General features: G+C 42.7%; 1 protein-coding gene across 5 annotated transcripts in view; it reads right to left on the bottom strand.

Annotated features, from left to right (window-relative positions):
- The window catches only part of susd1 (sushi domain containing 1), a 94,606-nt gene that overhangs the window by 52,564 nt on the left and 24,658 nt on the right, over nucleotides 1-17,384 (bottom strand). For all 5 annotated transcript variants that reach the window (XM_060845791.1, XM_060845799.1, XM_060845818.1 and 2 more), the window contains exons 5-7: nucleotides 16,087-16,266; nucleotides 3,360-3,539; nucleotides 2,173-2,352 (exon numbers count right to left, since the gene is read on the bottom strand). In XM_060845791.1, the coding sequence (XP_060701774.1) occupies nucleotides 2,173-2,352; nucleotides 3,360-3,539; nucleotides 16,087-16,266 (540 nt within the window). The remainder of the gene's footprint in view (nucleotides 1-2,172; nucleotides 2,353-3,359; nucleotides 3,540-16,086; nucleotides 16,267-17,384) is intronic.

Genomic DNA, 17,384 nt, shown 5'->3' with positions numbered 1-17,384 from the left:
TTGGAAGAAACTTTATATTTACCAATGGAAAGTGTCAAGGGATTTGTAATATTCCTCTGAACACATAGACAGAGCCTCGATATCTCTTCTGAAATACAGTGGTCCCCTCGTACCCACGAGGGATACATTCCAAGACCTACTGCGGAAGCCCAAAACTGAGGATAGGAGCGAACCCATTCATTTCAATGGGAAACGTATCTACCCCGCAGCCCTCTTGTCCTTGGTTCTGGAACATTCCCTATAATATATTTCTGCCATGATAAACCACAGGTAACTGAAACCATGGAAACCGGACCCTCGGAGAGCTTCTCCAACAATGCAGTACAGCTTCAAACACCAAACATTGATTCACAATGGGATGTCAAGCCACCCTTAGCCCATTTAAATGTGGAAGTTCGACCAATTGATCCTTATTGAGCCCAGAAAACCTTCACATATACGTGTTTCTATTCACCCATGGGACATGGGCATCACTGGGTAACTAGCATTTATTGCCTGTCCCTAGTGGTCCTTGAGAAGGTAGCGATGAGCGGCCTTCTTGAACCATAGTAGAACATAGAACATTACAGCGCAGTTCAGGCCTTTTGGGCCCATCTAACCTACACGATTCCATTATCATCTATGTGCTTATCCAATGAAAATTTAAATTGCCCTTAAAGTCAGCGAGTCTACTACTGCTGCAGGCAGGGCATTCCATGCCTTTATTGCTCTGAGTAAAGACGTATCTCTGACATCTGTCTTATATCCATCATCCCTCAACTTAAAGCTATGTCCCCTCCTGCTAGCCATCACCATCCGAGGAAAGCGTCTCTCACTGTCCACCCTATCTAATCTTCTGATTTACTTGTATGTCTCAATTAAGTCACTTCTCAATTTTCTTCTCTCTAACGAAAACAGCCTCAGCACCCTCAGCCTTTCCTTATAAAACCTTCCCTCCGTACCAGGCAACATCCTGGTAAATCGCCTTTGCATCCTTTCCCATGCACCACATCCTTCCTATAACGTGGTGACCAGAACAACAATACTCACGTCTGGCCGGACCAGAGTTTTGTACAGCTGCAACATGACCTCATGGCTCCAACACTCAATCTCACTATCAATAAAAGCTAACACACCACATGCCTTCTTAACAACCCTATCAACCTGGGTGGCAACTTTCAGGGATCTATGCACATGGACACCAAGATCTCTCTGCTCATCCACACTACCAAGATTCTTACCATTAGCCCAGTGCTCTGTATTCCCGTTACACCTCACACTTTTCTGCACGAAACTTCATTTGCACTTCTCAGACTAGCTTTGCAGCTTATCTATGTCCCATTGAAACTGCAACATCCTTCAGCACTATCCACAACTCTACCAACCTTAGGATCATCTGCAAATTTGGTAGCCCATCCAATACACCCTCATCCAGGTCATTTATAAAAATGACAAACAGCACTGGCATCAAAACAGATCCTTGCAGTACACTACTAGTAACTGAACTCCAGGATGAACATTTCCCATCAACCACCACCTCTTTCTTCTCACAAGTAGCTAACCTCTGATCCAAACCACTAAATCACCCTTAATTCAATGCCTCCAGAATTTCTACACTAGCCTACTGTGGGGAACCTTATCAAATGCTTTACTGAAATCCACGTACACTACATTAACCACTTTGTCCTCAAATCCACATTTTGTAGGCAGACCCAGAATTCCTTACGGAGGGAATTCTAGGATTTTGACCCAACAACAGGGAAGGAACAGTGATATTTTTCCAACTCATGATTCTGATTGGCTTGGAGCGGAATTTGGAGGTGATGGTGTTCTCATATGTCCTTCTAGATAGAAATGATCATGGCTGTTTAAGGGTCTTTGGCAAATTTTCGCAGTGCAACTTCTGGATAGTACATGCAGCTGCTACTGAGCATCAGTGGTGGAGATGGTGAATGCTTGTTGATGTGGTGTCAAGCAAGTGGCTACTTTGTCCTGGATAGTGTCAAGCTCCAAATGCTGTTGGAGCTGCACTCATCCAGGCAAACAATTATATACTGTTGGGATTCACAAGAATAATTGACTCAATTAGAAAAATAAATACGAGAGAGAAATCACACCATAAAGTACTTTTTGGGAAATTATTTGTCTATTATTTCAAAGTGAATTTGTTTGGTCACATTCTGGAGCTCTGACCTTCACATTCCAGGTTTGCTCCTTTCCACTGTCCCTGGGCAGAGCAGACTGATGTGCCATTTCCTCTCACAAGGACATAGCCAACCTGGCACTGGTACACAACTGTACTTCCATAGCTTGTGTTGACTGGTCGACGGGACAGTGTGTTCAGTAAAGATGGTGGTGATCCACAGTCAACAGCTGAGGAGAAACAAACTCAAAGTCAGTTTCATGTACTTTTCTGTGTATTGATGATGCATTTTTAAACCAGAAACCAAACCTCCATATCAACCAATTTCCAAAAAGGAAGATTCAGAGAAAATAATGAATGCCATTAACTTAAGGAGGAAGCCTGGTCTGGACATTGGGAGAAACTTTCTATTTACTTCTGAAAAGGTTCAAGGCATTTGTAATATTCTTCTGAACACATAAACAGAGCCTCAAAGTCTGTTCTGATATATGGTTTCTCCAACAATGCAGTACTGCTTTAAACTACAAACATAGATCCACAATAGGATATGAAGCCACTCTCAGCCCATTTAAATGTGGAAGTTAGACCAATTGATCCTTACTGAGCCCAGATAAGCTTCACATTTACACATTTTTCTCTTCACTCATGGGACATGGGCATCACTGACCCGCTAGCATTTATTGCCTGTCCCTAGTTGTCCTTGAGAAGGTAGTGATGAGCTCCCTTCTTTCAGCTGTAGTAATCCATATGCTGTAGGCAGACCCACAATGCCTTAGAGAGGGAATTCCAGGATTTGACCCAGCAACAGTAAAGGAACAGTGATATATTTCTAAGTCAGGATAGTGATTGGCTTGGAGGGGAATTTGGAGGCGATGTTGTTCTCATGTATCTGTTGCATTTGTTCTTCTGGATAGAAATGATCATTGGTGTGGAAAGTGCTGTTTAAGGATCTTTGGCAAATTTCTGCAGTGCATCTTCTGGATAGTGCACACTGCTGCTACTGAGTGTCAGTGAAGGAGGGGGTGAATGCTTGTTGATGTGGTGTCAATCAAGGGGCTACTTTAACCTGTAGAGTGCCAAGCTCCAAAAAGTACTGTTGGGATTTATAGATATAATTGACTCAATTAGAAAAATGAATACATGAGAACAAAAAATCACACCATAAAGTACTTTTTTGGGAAATTAATTGTCAATTACTTCAGAGTGAATTTGTTTGGTAACATTCTGAAGCACTGACCTTCACATTCCAGCTTTGTTCCTTCCCACTGTCCCTGGGCAGAGCAGATTAATGTGTCATTTCCTCTCACATGCACAAAGCCAGCCTGGCACTGGTACACAACTGTACTTCCATAAGTTGTGTTAACTGGTCGACGGGACAGTGTGTTCAGTAAAGATGGTGGTGATCCACAATCGGCAGCTGAGGAGAGACAAACTCACATGAGTGTGGAATATTTTTGTTTGCGCTAGTGACAAATAGAAACTGCAACCATCTCCAATCTCCAAATGATGTCAAAAATATAAGGGTTTTATCAGCATTCTGAACGTATATTGCAACCAAGTTGTTATCATTGCAAATTGTGTCCTGAATCAACTTATGTGATTACAGGTATTTTAGAGCTGCCATCATTCTATTGCAACACAAAAGTTGGTACCTGGTCCCTAGAGTGGACAATATTTATTAGACAAGAAATGCCCTTTCTACCATCAGAACAAAACATTAAATGAAGGTCCACATTGTTGCTGGTTTTGTTAAAGATAGAAGTTCTCCCAGAACATTGATGGAGCCAAAAAAATTTATTTAGAATCTGGATTAGTGGTGCTGGAAGAGCACAGCAGTTCAGGCAGCATCCAAGGAGCAGCGAAATCGACGTTTCGGGCAAAAGCCCTTCATCAGCTTGATGAAGGGTTTTTGCCCGAAACGTCGATTTCGGTGCTCCTTGGATGCTGCCTGAACTGCTGTGCTCTTCCAGCACCACTAAACCAGAATTTGGTTTCCAGCATCTGCAGTCATTGCTTTTACCTAATTTATTTAGAAGTCAACTCATTTAATGGGTTCAATGACAAATGTTAATACTCTGCAGAAGAAGAATGGTCAGAGAAGTTAACTTTCTAAAGCACAATGGTATAGGAGCTGACTTAAATAAATATCTTGAAATCTTTGCCAGACTTTCTGTAGGTGGATTAGGTCATCAGGCCTGTGAACAACAATCAACCACAGAACGACCTGGACACACCCATCTGATGACAAAAGGAACTTTACTTTAACTCGGTTGTAAAAGTATTCTTGAGCATTGAACTTCCTATTTCAGTATCACCCCTTCCCATTTATATGTTTTTATGATATACCGGGAACTTCAGCACCAATTCTATGCCAACAAGTTAGTCCAAAGTTGAAAGTGTGCTCCTCTGGTGATACATTAAAAGGGGGCTCCATCCATTATAATCAGGAGGATGAAGAGAACCCCTGGCACTACTGCAGAAGAAAAGCAGAGCAGCAACATTTGGTGTCATAGAGGTGTACAGCCCGGAAACAAACCCTTCAGTCAAATCGTCCATGCTGACCAGATATCTTAAACTGATCTACTACCATTTGCCAGCATTTGATCCATATCCCTCTAAGCCCTTCTTATTCATACATCCACCCATATGCCTTTTAAATATTGCAGTTGTACATGCATATACCACTTCCTCTGGTAGCTCATTCCATACATGTACCACTCTCTGCGTGATAAAGTTGCCCCTCAAGTCCCTTTTAAATCTTCCCCTCTCACTTTAAGCCTAATTTTGGACTCCTTTACTGCAGGAAAAAGATCTTTGTTATTCACCCCCTACCCACGCCCCTCATGATTGTATAAACTCCTACAAAGTCACACCTCAGCCTCATATATTCCAGGGAGAAAAAGCCCCAGCCTCTTCAGCCTGCCCCTATAGCTCAAACCTCCCTAATCCCGGCAACATTCTTGTAAATCTTTACTGAACCCTTTCAAGTTTCACAACATCTTTCCTAGAGCAGGCAAATCAGAATTAAATGCAGTAATCTGACCAGAATTAAATGTACTAATCCAAAACTGGCCTCGCCTATGTTTTGTACAGCTGCAACATTAAGCCCCAACTCCTATACTCAATGCACGGACCAATAAAGGTAAGCGTGTCAAATGCCTTCTTCACTACCCTATCGACCAGCAACTCCATTTTCAAGGAACAATGCACGTGGCACCCTCCTTATTTGCAACACTCCCCAGAGCCTTACCATTAACTCTAAAAGCCCTGCACTGGTTTGTGAGGCAATACTTTACATTTATCTAAACTAAACTCCACCTGGTGCTACTCGGCTCATCTGATCAAGATCCCATTGTACTCTGAGATAACCTTCTTCACTGTTCACTACACCAATGTTGCTGTCATCTGCAAACTTACTACAATAGGAAATGAAACTATACCCAATGAGAATACCAATAAATGTACAACTTGCTAAACAATAATAAAAATGAAGGCAGGAATTATACAGTCATCTCGACTTGCGTTAGTAAAGGGTGGGGAAAAGAAGAACTCATGCAGGTGACACCATTTTGAAAACAAGGCCGAATTCTCCATGTGAGCATCCCAATCCCATCAGCAGGTTGAAATGTGGGCAGTGTGTGTGAAACAGTCACTCACTGTGACTTTCCCCTGAGTAACCAATTTATGCTGAAAATGTGTTGCTGGAAAAACGCAGGTCAGGCAGCATCTAAGGAGCGGGAGAATTGACGTTTCAGGCATGAGCCCTTCCTTCAGGATTGGCTCCTGCAGAAGGGCTCATGCCTGAAACGTCGAATCTCCTGCTCCTTGGATGCTGCCTGACCTGCTACGCTTTTCCAGCAACACATTTTCAGCTCTGATCTCCAGCATCTGAAGTCCTCACTTTCTCCTAACAAATTTATGGTCAAGGTCGGTAAGGCTGTCAAACATTGAGGGCCGATTCTTAAACTTCCAGCTTGACAGCAACAGCACGAGGGCAGAGTATGGGAGAGAGAGAGGGTACTTCAAAATGAAGGGATACCAGCTTGAAATTTAAACTGGCCTTGGCAATAGAACAATCGTGGTGAGGAGAGGAAGGGAGATCCGTTACCTAGTGTTGCTGTAGCCAGGGTGACAGTCAGAGCCCTTCCAGTCAGAGCCCTTCCAGTCAGCCTTGGTTAAAGATAGGATTAAAGAGGTCTGCCTGCAATTATGTCGAGATGACATTTGGAGTAACAGGACTCTTATATACTTGTCACAGAGGACATTCAATGAACATTCACAAATTAATTCCTGGAAAGGAGTGATTGTCCTATGAAGTTCCTATTTCCTGACTTGGAAATTCCTTCATTTTGTCAAAATCCTGGAATTCCCTCTATAATGGCATTGTGGGTCAACCCACAGCAGGTGCACTGCATCGGTTCGAGAAGGCAGCTCACTACCACCATCTCAAGGGCAACTGAGATAAATGTTGGTCAGCCAGTAACGCCCACCTCCCACAAAGTGAATAAATAAAAGAAAGATTAAAAAGACTGGGCCTATATTCTCTGAGTTTAGATGAATGGGAGGTGATCTCATTCAAACATTCTTACAGGAATTGAGCCGGTAACAGCAGGAAACATGCTTCCCCCAGCTGGTGGGGGCAGGGTGGCATGGCTAGAACCAGGGTTCGCCAGCACATAATAAGGGGAAGGTCATTTAGGACTGAGGTAAAGAGAAGCTTTCTTCATTCAGAGGCTGGTGACTGTTTGGCATCGTCTGTTATTTATTGAGTATCTTAAAGACAGAGATCGACCAATTCCATCATAGTACAAAGATCAAGTGATACAGGGATTGTGCACAAAACCAACAATGAGATGGAAAATCAGTCATGATCTCACTCAATAGTAGAGCAGGCTTGATGGGCAGAAAGGCCTGCCCTCTTATATCTTAAGTCATGTTAAGAAGCCTTAACTGGTTACCCAATGCTCTTCGGTCTGAACCCAAACTGTTGCTGAGGCTGATGGCATGACCTTCTGTGCTCGTAATGACTCTGTTCCAACCTGTTATTCCTCAAGCAGGGTTAATCTGAGCCATTCTGGAGCACTGACCTTGACATTCCAGGTTCGCTCTTTCCCACTGCCCCTGGGTAGAGCAGACTGATGTAATATTTCGGCTAGGCAATCGTGAGGACTGCAGATGCTGGAAATCAGAGTCTAAATTAGAGTGGTGCTGGAAAAGCACAGCAGGACTGGCAGCATCCGAGGAGCAGGTAAATGATGTAACGTTTCCCCTCACAGGGACGTAGCCGCCCGGTAGTGGTACACAACTGTACTTCCATACATTGTATTGACTGGTCAATGTGGCTTTGCGTTCAGTAAAGCTGGTGGTGATCCACAGTCCAGAGCCAAGGAGACACAAAACCAAGGTATTCTGGATCATTTCTGCTGATACTGACAAATTTAAAAAGCAATGCTGAGCCTCTCCACCACATTTAACCTGATGAAATGGAGAACTAGCCTAAGAGTTACCAATCTATTGACTGGATTTTACACTATGGTCCCTGCCCCTTGAGTAAAAACCAGGCCAGAGCCACAGTCACTTTATGGTCATTTGCCATTTAATTGGCTTGATGCTAACCTACCACCCTCCCATCTGGGAGGATATCTCTGGGACAGCTTTTATTGACGGGAAACAAAAAATGCTGGAGATCTCAGCGGGTCAGACAGCATCCATGGAGAGAAAGCAAGCTAACATTTCAGGTCTAGTTGACTCTTCATCAGAGCTGAAGTGAAGTGTGGAGGGGGAGGCAGTTTTGCTATAGTTGGTGGGGTTTGGGTTTGGAGTGCTGGGAGAGAAAGGATGTTGATTGTTCAGATTAAGTGATCAGAGAGTGAGAATAGCAGAACAATAGCATGTCTAACTGCCAGACAGTCCCACTGGAGTTGGGGGAGGGGAGAGAGGGTGAGTGTAACATGCAAATCTAAAAGAAAGGAAAGGAATGCGTTCACAATTTGAAGTTGTTGAACTCAATACTGAGCTGAAAATGTGTTGCTGGAAAAGCGCAGGTCAGGCAGCATCCAAAGAGCAGGAGAATCGATGTTTCGGGCATGAGCCCTACGTGAAGAAGGACTCATGCCTAAAACGTCGATTCTCCTGCTCTTTGGATACTGCCTGACCTGCTGCGCTTTTCCAGCGACATTTTCAGCTCTGATCTCCAGCATCTGCAGTCCTCACTTTCTCCTCGAACTCAACATTGAGCCCAGAACATTATAAACTGCCTAGTTTGAAGATGAGTTGTTGCTTCTCCAGTTCGGATGATGCCAACTTCCAAAACACCACTGCTGACGTGTCCGCTTTCAAAGGATCATTCTCCACCATTTCAGACAACTTCAGTAAAACGCCACCAACGCATCTTCCCCTCACTCCCCCCATCTGCATTTCACAGGGATCGGTTCCTCCAGGACATGAGTCCATTGCCTGACCACTAACATCACCTCCCCTTGCCACAGCACCTTCCCATGTGACTGCAGAAGGTGCAACATCTGCCCCTTCACCTCCTCCCTGCTCCCCATCCAAGAGCCTAAACAGTCTTTCTGCGGTAATTTGCTCCTTCTATTGCCTAGAAACTCTCTTGTCCCAGCAACACATTCAAATTTGGATTATTCGGGTTTTCACACAAAGTTAGGCCAGACTTCTAGATTACTGTTAGACAACATTCAGTAATTTACCAAGACCATAAGACATAGGAGCAGGGGTAGGCCATTAAACCCTTCGATCTGCTCTGCATTCAATAAGATCCTGGCTGCTCTGATAATTCTCAACTCCACTTTCCTCCCTTTTTCCTATAACCGTCAATTCCCTCGCTGATTAACAATGATCTGTCTCAGCCTTGAATATCCTTATTTACCCAGCCTCAACAGGCCTCTACGACAAAGAACTCCACAAAAGCACTACCCTCAGAAGAAATTGTTGTCTGATCTCTGCTTAAAACAATTTAGACAACTCCAACCAGAGTATTAGGAATGGATTCTCCCAAGTATCCCACAGTACTGTTAAATCAATACAAACACAAGGCAGTACCAGTGAAAAACACAGTCTCAACTTTATTAGGAACAAAGTTACAATAACCTTTAATACAAACATATTATCTCTAATCCTATTTGGCCCTTCGAGGTTACAAGACCTCTCAAATCTCTTGTTGATCTATGCAGTCGCTCTCCTCTCTCTCTGTCTCACTGTCTCAGGGTCTTTGAAGCTGCTTTCTCTCTCTCTCTCTCTGGACAGTCAGTTAGTCTCTGCTTCTCACCAAACTGGTCTCCTTGGAAAGCCTCCGATGATTCAGAAAGCAGTTCCAAGGGAAAGATTTGTAGGTAAACCCTGTTTTTATGCATTTTAGATCATTTTCTAGAACTTTCCATAGCTCTGGCTAATCAAACTGTTAATAGTTAATAGTTTGAAACAGAGTCAATCATTTAGATGGCATGCTATTGTTAGTTTTTTGCGTAGCAGGATCCGGTACCTTTTTGTCCGGGCTCTCCTTTGGTTAGTGAATAATTTGTTGGGAGTATGTCCGTCTAAGATAACTGTTGCCTTTTACAGATCATTCTGCTATAATGAGTGTTTCGTTAATGCGAATTTGCTTTGACACGATTGATAAACTGGGGCACTGTTTCTAAAATGTGAACTGGTTATACTGCCATTCTGGCCCCATTAGTTTACACGGTGCTGCTTTTACACAATTCTCTTATAACACAAAATTGCTTGAGAATGGAACCGTCGCGTTATGGCAGAACTGCCTGTATATTATGCCAATGTTATTAGCACCTGGCTGCTGTGTTTGTTTTGTGTATGGTGTGTGGAGTTTGTGATTTCACAGTTTTGCTTGGCCGATGTACCCAGCATCCATTGCTGCATGGCCAAGTTAGCAATCTGTTATTTTGCAGCCAGGCAGCTGCTATATTTCACACCAATTTTGAATGAAAAAAGGCTTATGCGAATGAAATTCAAACCGAATTATAAAAGGTGGTTATGTTTGTTGTCAGGGGAGCCTACAGGTTTACGTGAAAGCCATTGTGTACATTGGTCAAGCCTATCATATAAATCTATGCACAGAAAAAGGGAAAATTGTGTCTTGATAATCCATACAGGATTGAAGTACATGGACAACATTCAGTAATCAGAACAAATAGAGCGATAATACTGGGAATTCCATCTATCTGACAGTCCCTGTATGCACGTACAGTATTATTCATAGCGAGTGTGCCAATCTCTTGGGATATCTGTTCTGGTCTGTTCTTGTCTGGTCTCTCCTTAAAATAATTTAGACAACTCCAAACAGAATGTTATAAAAGAATTTGCCCAGATGTCCCACAATACTGAATCAGTCAAATCATGAATTCAATCCGGTCCAATGCAAAACAGTCCCAGCTTTGTTAGGATCAAAATTACAATAACCTTTAATACTAAATGTATTACCTCTAATCCTATTCAGCCCCTTAAGGTTACTTCCCAAGTCTCTTGTAGATTTATGCAGTCACTCTGTTTGTCTCTCTTTCTTTCTCTCTATCTCTCGGGTCTGTGAAACTGCTGTCTTCCTCTCTTTGGATGATCAGCTGGTCTCGCCTCTTACCAAGCTGATGTCCTCGGAAGGCCTCAGATGATTCAAGCGAGCAGCGCCGAGAGAGAGAGATCTGCAGGTAAACCCCCTGTTTTTATGCTGAACCTTTTAGATGGTTTTCTGGAACTTTCCATAGTTCTGGCCAATCAGGGAGATACACTTTATTATTTGAAACAGAGTCAGAGTCAATCATTTAGATGGCATTCTACTATTCATTTCTCTGTGCAGCAGCACCCGGTGTCTTCCTGTCTGGGCCCTCCTGTGTTTAGTGGACAAGTTGCTGGAGGTATGTCTGTCAAGGTAACTGTTGCCTTTTACGTCAGGCTCATGTTATTAACACCTGGCTTCTGTGTTTGCTCTATATCTGCTGTGTGGGTTGTGTGATTTCAGAGTTTAACTTGGCCGATGTACCAGCATCACTTGCTGTAAGGCCAAGTTTGCAATTTATCTGCGTTTTAGCAGCCAAGAGGCTGCTACAAAATTCTTCCTGACCTCAGTCTTAAATGTGCACCTTATTTGGAGATTATGCCCTTTCTAGTCCGAGACTCCCCCACAAGTGGAAACAACATTTCTGCATCAACTCTGTCAAAAAGTCCTCCAAGAATTGTGTATCCTTTAATACATGTAGGATCGAGCAAAAGTCCACAATGTTTAAAATATTGGACAAAACCTTGGACTTACAAAACTTCTAAGAAGAAAAAGAACAACTGGACAGAGGCGGCAGCAAATACAGAACCAGCAGAATGGAGATTGCAGTCTACAACTATTGCTCAGAGACAAAAAAATCTGCAGGTGCAGGAATCCCAAACAGACAAGCAGGAAGCTGGAAGAACACAGCAGGCAGCTGGAAGAACACAGCAGGCAGCTGGAAGAACACAGCAGGCCAGGCAGCATCAGGTGGTGAAGGGTCCTGAAGAAGGGTTACACCAGAAACGTCGACTTCTTCTCCACCTCCCGATGCTGCCTGACTTGCTGTGTTCTTCCAGCCTCCTGCCTGTCTATTTATGATTTGGAGATGTCGGTGTTGGACTGGGGTGTACAAAGTTAAAAATCACGCAACACCAGGTTATAGTCCAACAGGTTTATTTGGAAGCACTAGATTTCATAGTGCTGCTCCCTCATCAGGTGGTTATGGAATATAAGATCGTAAGACACGGAATTTACAGCAAAGGTTTACAGTGTGAAAATTGCATCACTCTGTAAACTTTTGCGATACATTCTATGTCTTACGATCTTACACTCCTCTACCACCTGATGAGGGAGCAGCGTTATGAAAGCCAGTGCTTCCAATTAAACCTGTGGGACCTTAACCTGGTGTTGTGAGATTTTTAACTTTGTACACCCCAGTCCAACACCAGCACCTCCAAATCATAACTTCAGAAGGAAACACCAGAAATAAATGAAAAGCACAGATTTGACACAAAGATAAGGGACACACAATCATTATAATTGCACACCCCAATCCCATCTGAGAGAGCAATCTAAGAGCTTCTCCAACAAGAGCTATTGGACACAGGCTTGGTCCAAATCCAGAGAACTGACAGCGACGGACCACAACCAGCAGAACCAAAGATTGACAACTCTCCAGACCAACTGACACCACAAGTCCTTTGACACATTCTGAGGTGAACACCGAGCCTACAAGCCAGCAGAAAGTAAAGAACTCCAGGTACTTACCCGAAAGATCCAACAAGCACCTTAACGGATCTGCAGACTCAACCCAAACCGAGAAGCCTACACAGCCCAAAGTCTTCACTAAAGGTCTGGGTACAGCAAATAGGAACAGCCTGATGCATTTCAAAACTGTGTTTTCTCAGTGGTGAGCTTAAATTCCCAAAACCCCAAAGTTTCGACCTAGCTAGCCGGAAGGAAAGTGGGTGGTGACAGTGCATTGGGACCTCAAAGGTAGGAAGCCTGATTAAAGATTCTGTCATGAAAACTATTATTTTTTGCAAATGTCCATAGGATAAGGTTCTATCGTGTTAATCTAGCTAATAGTGTATTTAATAGCACTACTGTCTTCTGAATAACTAATTGTGACAATGTCCTTCTTTTTTGCATTTACCTATTTTTGTTGTATTATACATATTTTCAATAAATGCATAGATTCTTTTGCCCTAAAACACCGTCTCCTGCCTCTCCATTTCACATTCCCTGAATAGGTTGTGTCCAGAACCAGGGATCGGGGGGTGATTTGAACCACTTAAACTTTAGAAAACAAGCTCATGTCGAGGGTAGTACGTGTATGGAATGAGCTGCCAGGGGAAGCGGTGGAGGCTGGTACAATTGCGACATTTAAAAGGCATTTGGACGGGTATATGAATAGGAAGGGTTTGGAGGGATACGGGCCGGGTGCTGGCAGGTGGGACTAGATTGGGTTGGGATATCCGGTCGGCATGGACGGGTTGGATGGAAGGGTCTGTTTCTGTGCTGTTCATCTCTATGACTCTATAGCTCTATAACTGATTGTAAACCAGAGCTCTACAGGGGCAGGCCTGATGGGCAGAAAGGCCTGCCCCCCTCCCCCCTCTTATATCTTAAGTCATGTTAACAACTCTTAACTGGTTACCCACTGCTCTTCGGACTGAACCTAAAGATTATTGCCGAGGCTGATGGTATGACCTTCTGTGCTCATAGAGACTCTGTTCCGGCCTGTTATTCCTCACGCAGGGTTAATCTGAGCCATTCTGGAACACTGACCTTCACATTCCAGGTTCGCTCTTTCCCACTGCCCCTGGGCAGAGCAGACTGATGTGACATTTCCACTCACAGGGACATAGCCGACCTGGCAGTGGTACACAACTGTACTTCCATACGTTGTGTTGACTGGTCGACCTGGCCTTGCGTTCAGTAAAGCTAGTGGTGATCCACAGTCCAGAGCTGAGCAGACACAAACCCAAGGTATTCTAGATCATTTTCTCTGATATTGATAAGTTTAAAAAGCAATGCTGAGCCTATCCATCACATTTAACCTGATGAACAGAAGAACTAGCCTAAGAGTTACGAATGTATGAACTGGATTTTACACTACGGTCCCTGCCTCTTAAGTAAAAGCCAGACCAGAGCCACAGTCAGTTTATGGCCATTTGCCATTTAATTGGCTTGATGCTGACCTACCACCCCCATCTACGAGGAAATCCTGTCCCTGGCACAGCTTCTATCAGTGAGCCCCTCTGCCGTCCCAGCAGCTGTCACATCCTGATCAAATGCGGTTTCTTCAGGTCTTTGTACAAATTCAGGCAAGACTTTTAGATTATTGTTAAATAACATTTAATAAGACCATAAGACATAGAACAGGAGTAGGCCATCAACCCATCGAATCTGCTCTTTATTCAATAAGATCCTGGCTGATCTGATAATTCTAAACTCCATTTTCCTCCCAGTTCCCTCACTGATTAAAAATTGTCCGTCTCAGCCTTGAATATATTTACTTACTCAACCTCAACAACCCCCAATGACAAAGAACTTCACAAATTCACAACTCACTGAGAAAAGAAATTCCTCCTCAACTCTTGAATGTGCAGCTCCTTATTCTGAGATTATGCCCTCACTGGTCCTAGATTCTTGCACAAGGGAAACAACCTTTCTGCATCTGTACTGTCAAGTCCTCAAAGAATCATGGATGCTTCAATAAAGTCACCATTCATTCTTCTAAACTCTAATAAGCAAAAGGCCTAACCTACACAACCTCTTCTCAGACAAGTGTCCCTCCATAGCCAAGTTCGGCCCAGTTGAACCTTCTCTGGTTTGGCTCCAATGCAAGCATGTCTTTTCTTAAATGAGCAATATATTTTGAGCTGCAGGGTGGAGCTCACATCATTTGAGGTGAAGGAATGAACATGGAATTCACTCACTTTGGACAAGAGTTGGAGTTCAACCCTGTTGGAGGTAGGTGCAGTCCACACCTTGTGAATGAGAGGGGGCTATTTGTGGAATTCACTCCATGCTGGGGCAGGCAGAACTAGAGGCTTGGTGCCAGGGACTCTTGCAGCGGTTAAAAGTCTGAGATGGCAGCAATTCCTTAAGTCATCATCTTGGAACAATGAGTTACCATAAATGGATTTTTATAAGCTTGGTGCATTCATTTAAAAAAAGAGCGCTACAACGATAAGTAACTAAACTACTCAAATTGCAGTTTGTACAGATGGTAAATAATTAACTTGACATTCTATCTTAGCAATCAAAAGAACATCACATTCATTGTACTAGAAATCTTCTAGTTCTGTGTTTGTCAACAGGGGGATCAAAACTATAAGGTGGTGAGAGGCATTTTAGAGACAAGATGCTGCATAGGCTGCCAGGCTTTTTAAAGATGTCCACTGAGACCAAAATGCCAGGAATTTGGAAAATCAAGCTTCATCAAATAAAAACAACTGTTGAAGTGAGAAAATATAATGTGTTCTAAATTTTTGCTTCATTACCATAGCATCAAGTAATATGTTTCAATGGATTAATTACAATTTTAACAATTAAGTACTTTGTGTTTACCTTATAGCAAAATAACGAAGCTTAATAATATTAGAGTTCATCTCCGTTAATGTTTATTTTGTCTATCTTCTGGGATATCAAAGACTTTTAGAGATTTTGAAAAGATTTGTAGCTCAGGTTGTGGATGAGGTCGTAGATTCATTCACTGAGCTGGTGTGGTTTTCTGGAGACGTTTCGTCTCCTCGCTAGATTACAACGTCAGTGCATCTTCAATAAAGTGTTGGTGGTCTATCCTGCCTGGTATTTATCTGTCTTTTTTTTTAAGTACTTCCAGTTCTGTATCTGAATGTTTATAAATGGGGTCCAGTTCAATGTACTTATTTATTGAGTTCAGGTTGGAGTGTTCAGTTTTACCAATGATGGTTACATTGCCCCAGTTGAATTTGTGTCCTTCTTTAGCTATGTGGTTCAAAATGAGAGTGTACTGGTCATGTCTGGCAGTGGCCAGTTGATGCTTGTACACTCATATGGTCAGTTTTCTTTAACACTGACACTCACATCAAACAGGATGTAAATTATTTATAAACTATCCTGCAAAGACCGTGAAAAACATTACAGAGGACAACAAGGAAGAAAACTACGATAGGTTGTTGCAAAGTTCGAATTAGAATTGTCTAAGTTGTCTTATTGATATTAGACCAAGATGCAGTTAGCCAGTTGGGAAGGATTCCCATGTGGGTTTTCAGTTTAATTTTATACTTCACTGAGGATCTTGGTACAATTAGATTTACTCCAGCTGTCCCTCAGATTGCCTGGCAGCTCATGGGGGTTAATTGGCTGACACTGACAAGACAACAGCGAACCACTAGGGTTGGAACTATAACACAAACATTCTGGTCTTTGCCTCATTTTAACTGAGGTTTGGAAACAAAACACTGACCTTTACATTCCAGCTTTTCTCCTTCCCACTGTCCGCGTGCAGAGCAGATTAATGTCTCATTTTCTCTAACAGGGACATAGCCATCCTGGCACTGGTATTTAACTGTACTTCCAAAGGTAGTGTTGACTGGCGGATATGACACTGTATTTGATAAAGTTGGTGGTGATCCACAGTCAACAGCTGAAAAGAGAAAGTATATTCAAATACATTGAAACAAAAGTTAATGCTGGGGCTTAAAACTGGGATCTTCCTATTTTGTATGACTTCCTGACATGTTACAAGACTCATTTTCTCACTGACTACCAAACTTGTAATTATCTAACGCTTTTAACATAATAAAACACCCCAAGGCACTTTACAGGAAGTACAAAATGTGACACTGACACACAGAAAGAGACTTTTGAGGATAAATAATTGTATGGACAAATTAGTGTCCATAATAGAAAAATAATAGTGTTAAGGTAATGTCACTGGATTAGTAATCCAGAATCCTGGGCTATTGTTTTGATGACATAGGTTCAAACCTCACCATGGCAGATGGTGAAGTTTGAATTCAATAAAATGTAGAATTAAAAGGCGATCTAAAGGCAGCATTGTCTCTATTGCAGTAAAAACCAATCTAGGTTTTTTTTTTAGGAAGTCTACCATCCTTACCTGATTTGACCTACATGCGTTTCAGCTACACACCGCCGAGGCTGCTCTCTGACATGCCCTAACAAGACACACAGTTGTGTCAAACCATTACTAAATCTAGACAAAGGAATGAAATGTCTACCATTGTACCACTCGGTATCAATCTAGGTACCAGGAACAACAACAGAAATGACAGCCATGTCAATTTTACAAAATCCTCCTTACCAATATTTGGAGGTTTGTGCCAAAAATGGGAGATCTGTCTCACATACGAGTCAAGCAACAGGCTGACAGAGTCAGACTCTCACATTCGTAACTTACAAAGTCCCAGATGCCACTACCAGCATCTCCGGGTATGTCCTGTTCATAAGAGGTGACAGCACAGCAGTATACAGTTGTAAGAGAGATACCCTATGTACCATCAGTATTGACTTTAAACCTCATGAACTCTCATAGCACCAGGTCAAAAATGAGCAAAGAAACCTTCCTCTGCTTACCATCTACCACTCACATGACCCCATGCTCCAGTTAATGAATTGGCACTTCTTCATCTTTACTTGGAGAAAGCAGGAAGCATTGAGGATGAAATTGGCATAAAATATCCTGTGCTAGAGGGACTTCAATGCCCATCACTAAGAGTGGCTCAACAGCACCATTACTGACAG

This window comes from Hemiscyllium ocellatum, chromosome 2, assembly GCF_020745735.1.
Source record: "Hemiscyllium ocellatum isolate sHemOce1 chromosome 2, sHemOce1.pat.X.cur, whole genome shotgun sequence".
Lineage (NCBI taxonomy): Eukaryota > Metazoa > Chordata > Chondrichthyes > Orectolobiformes > Hemiscylliidae > Hemiscyllium > Hemiscyllium ocellatum.
This window is presented reverse-complemented; position numbering and strand designations above follow the sequence as displayed.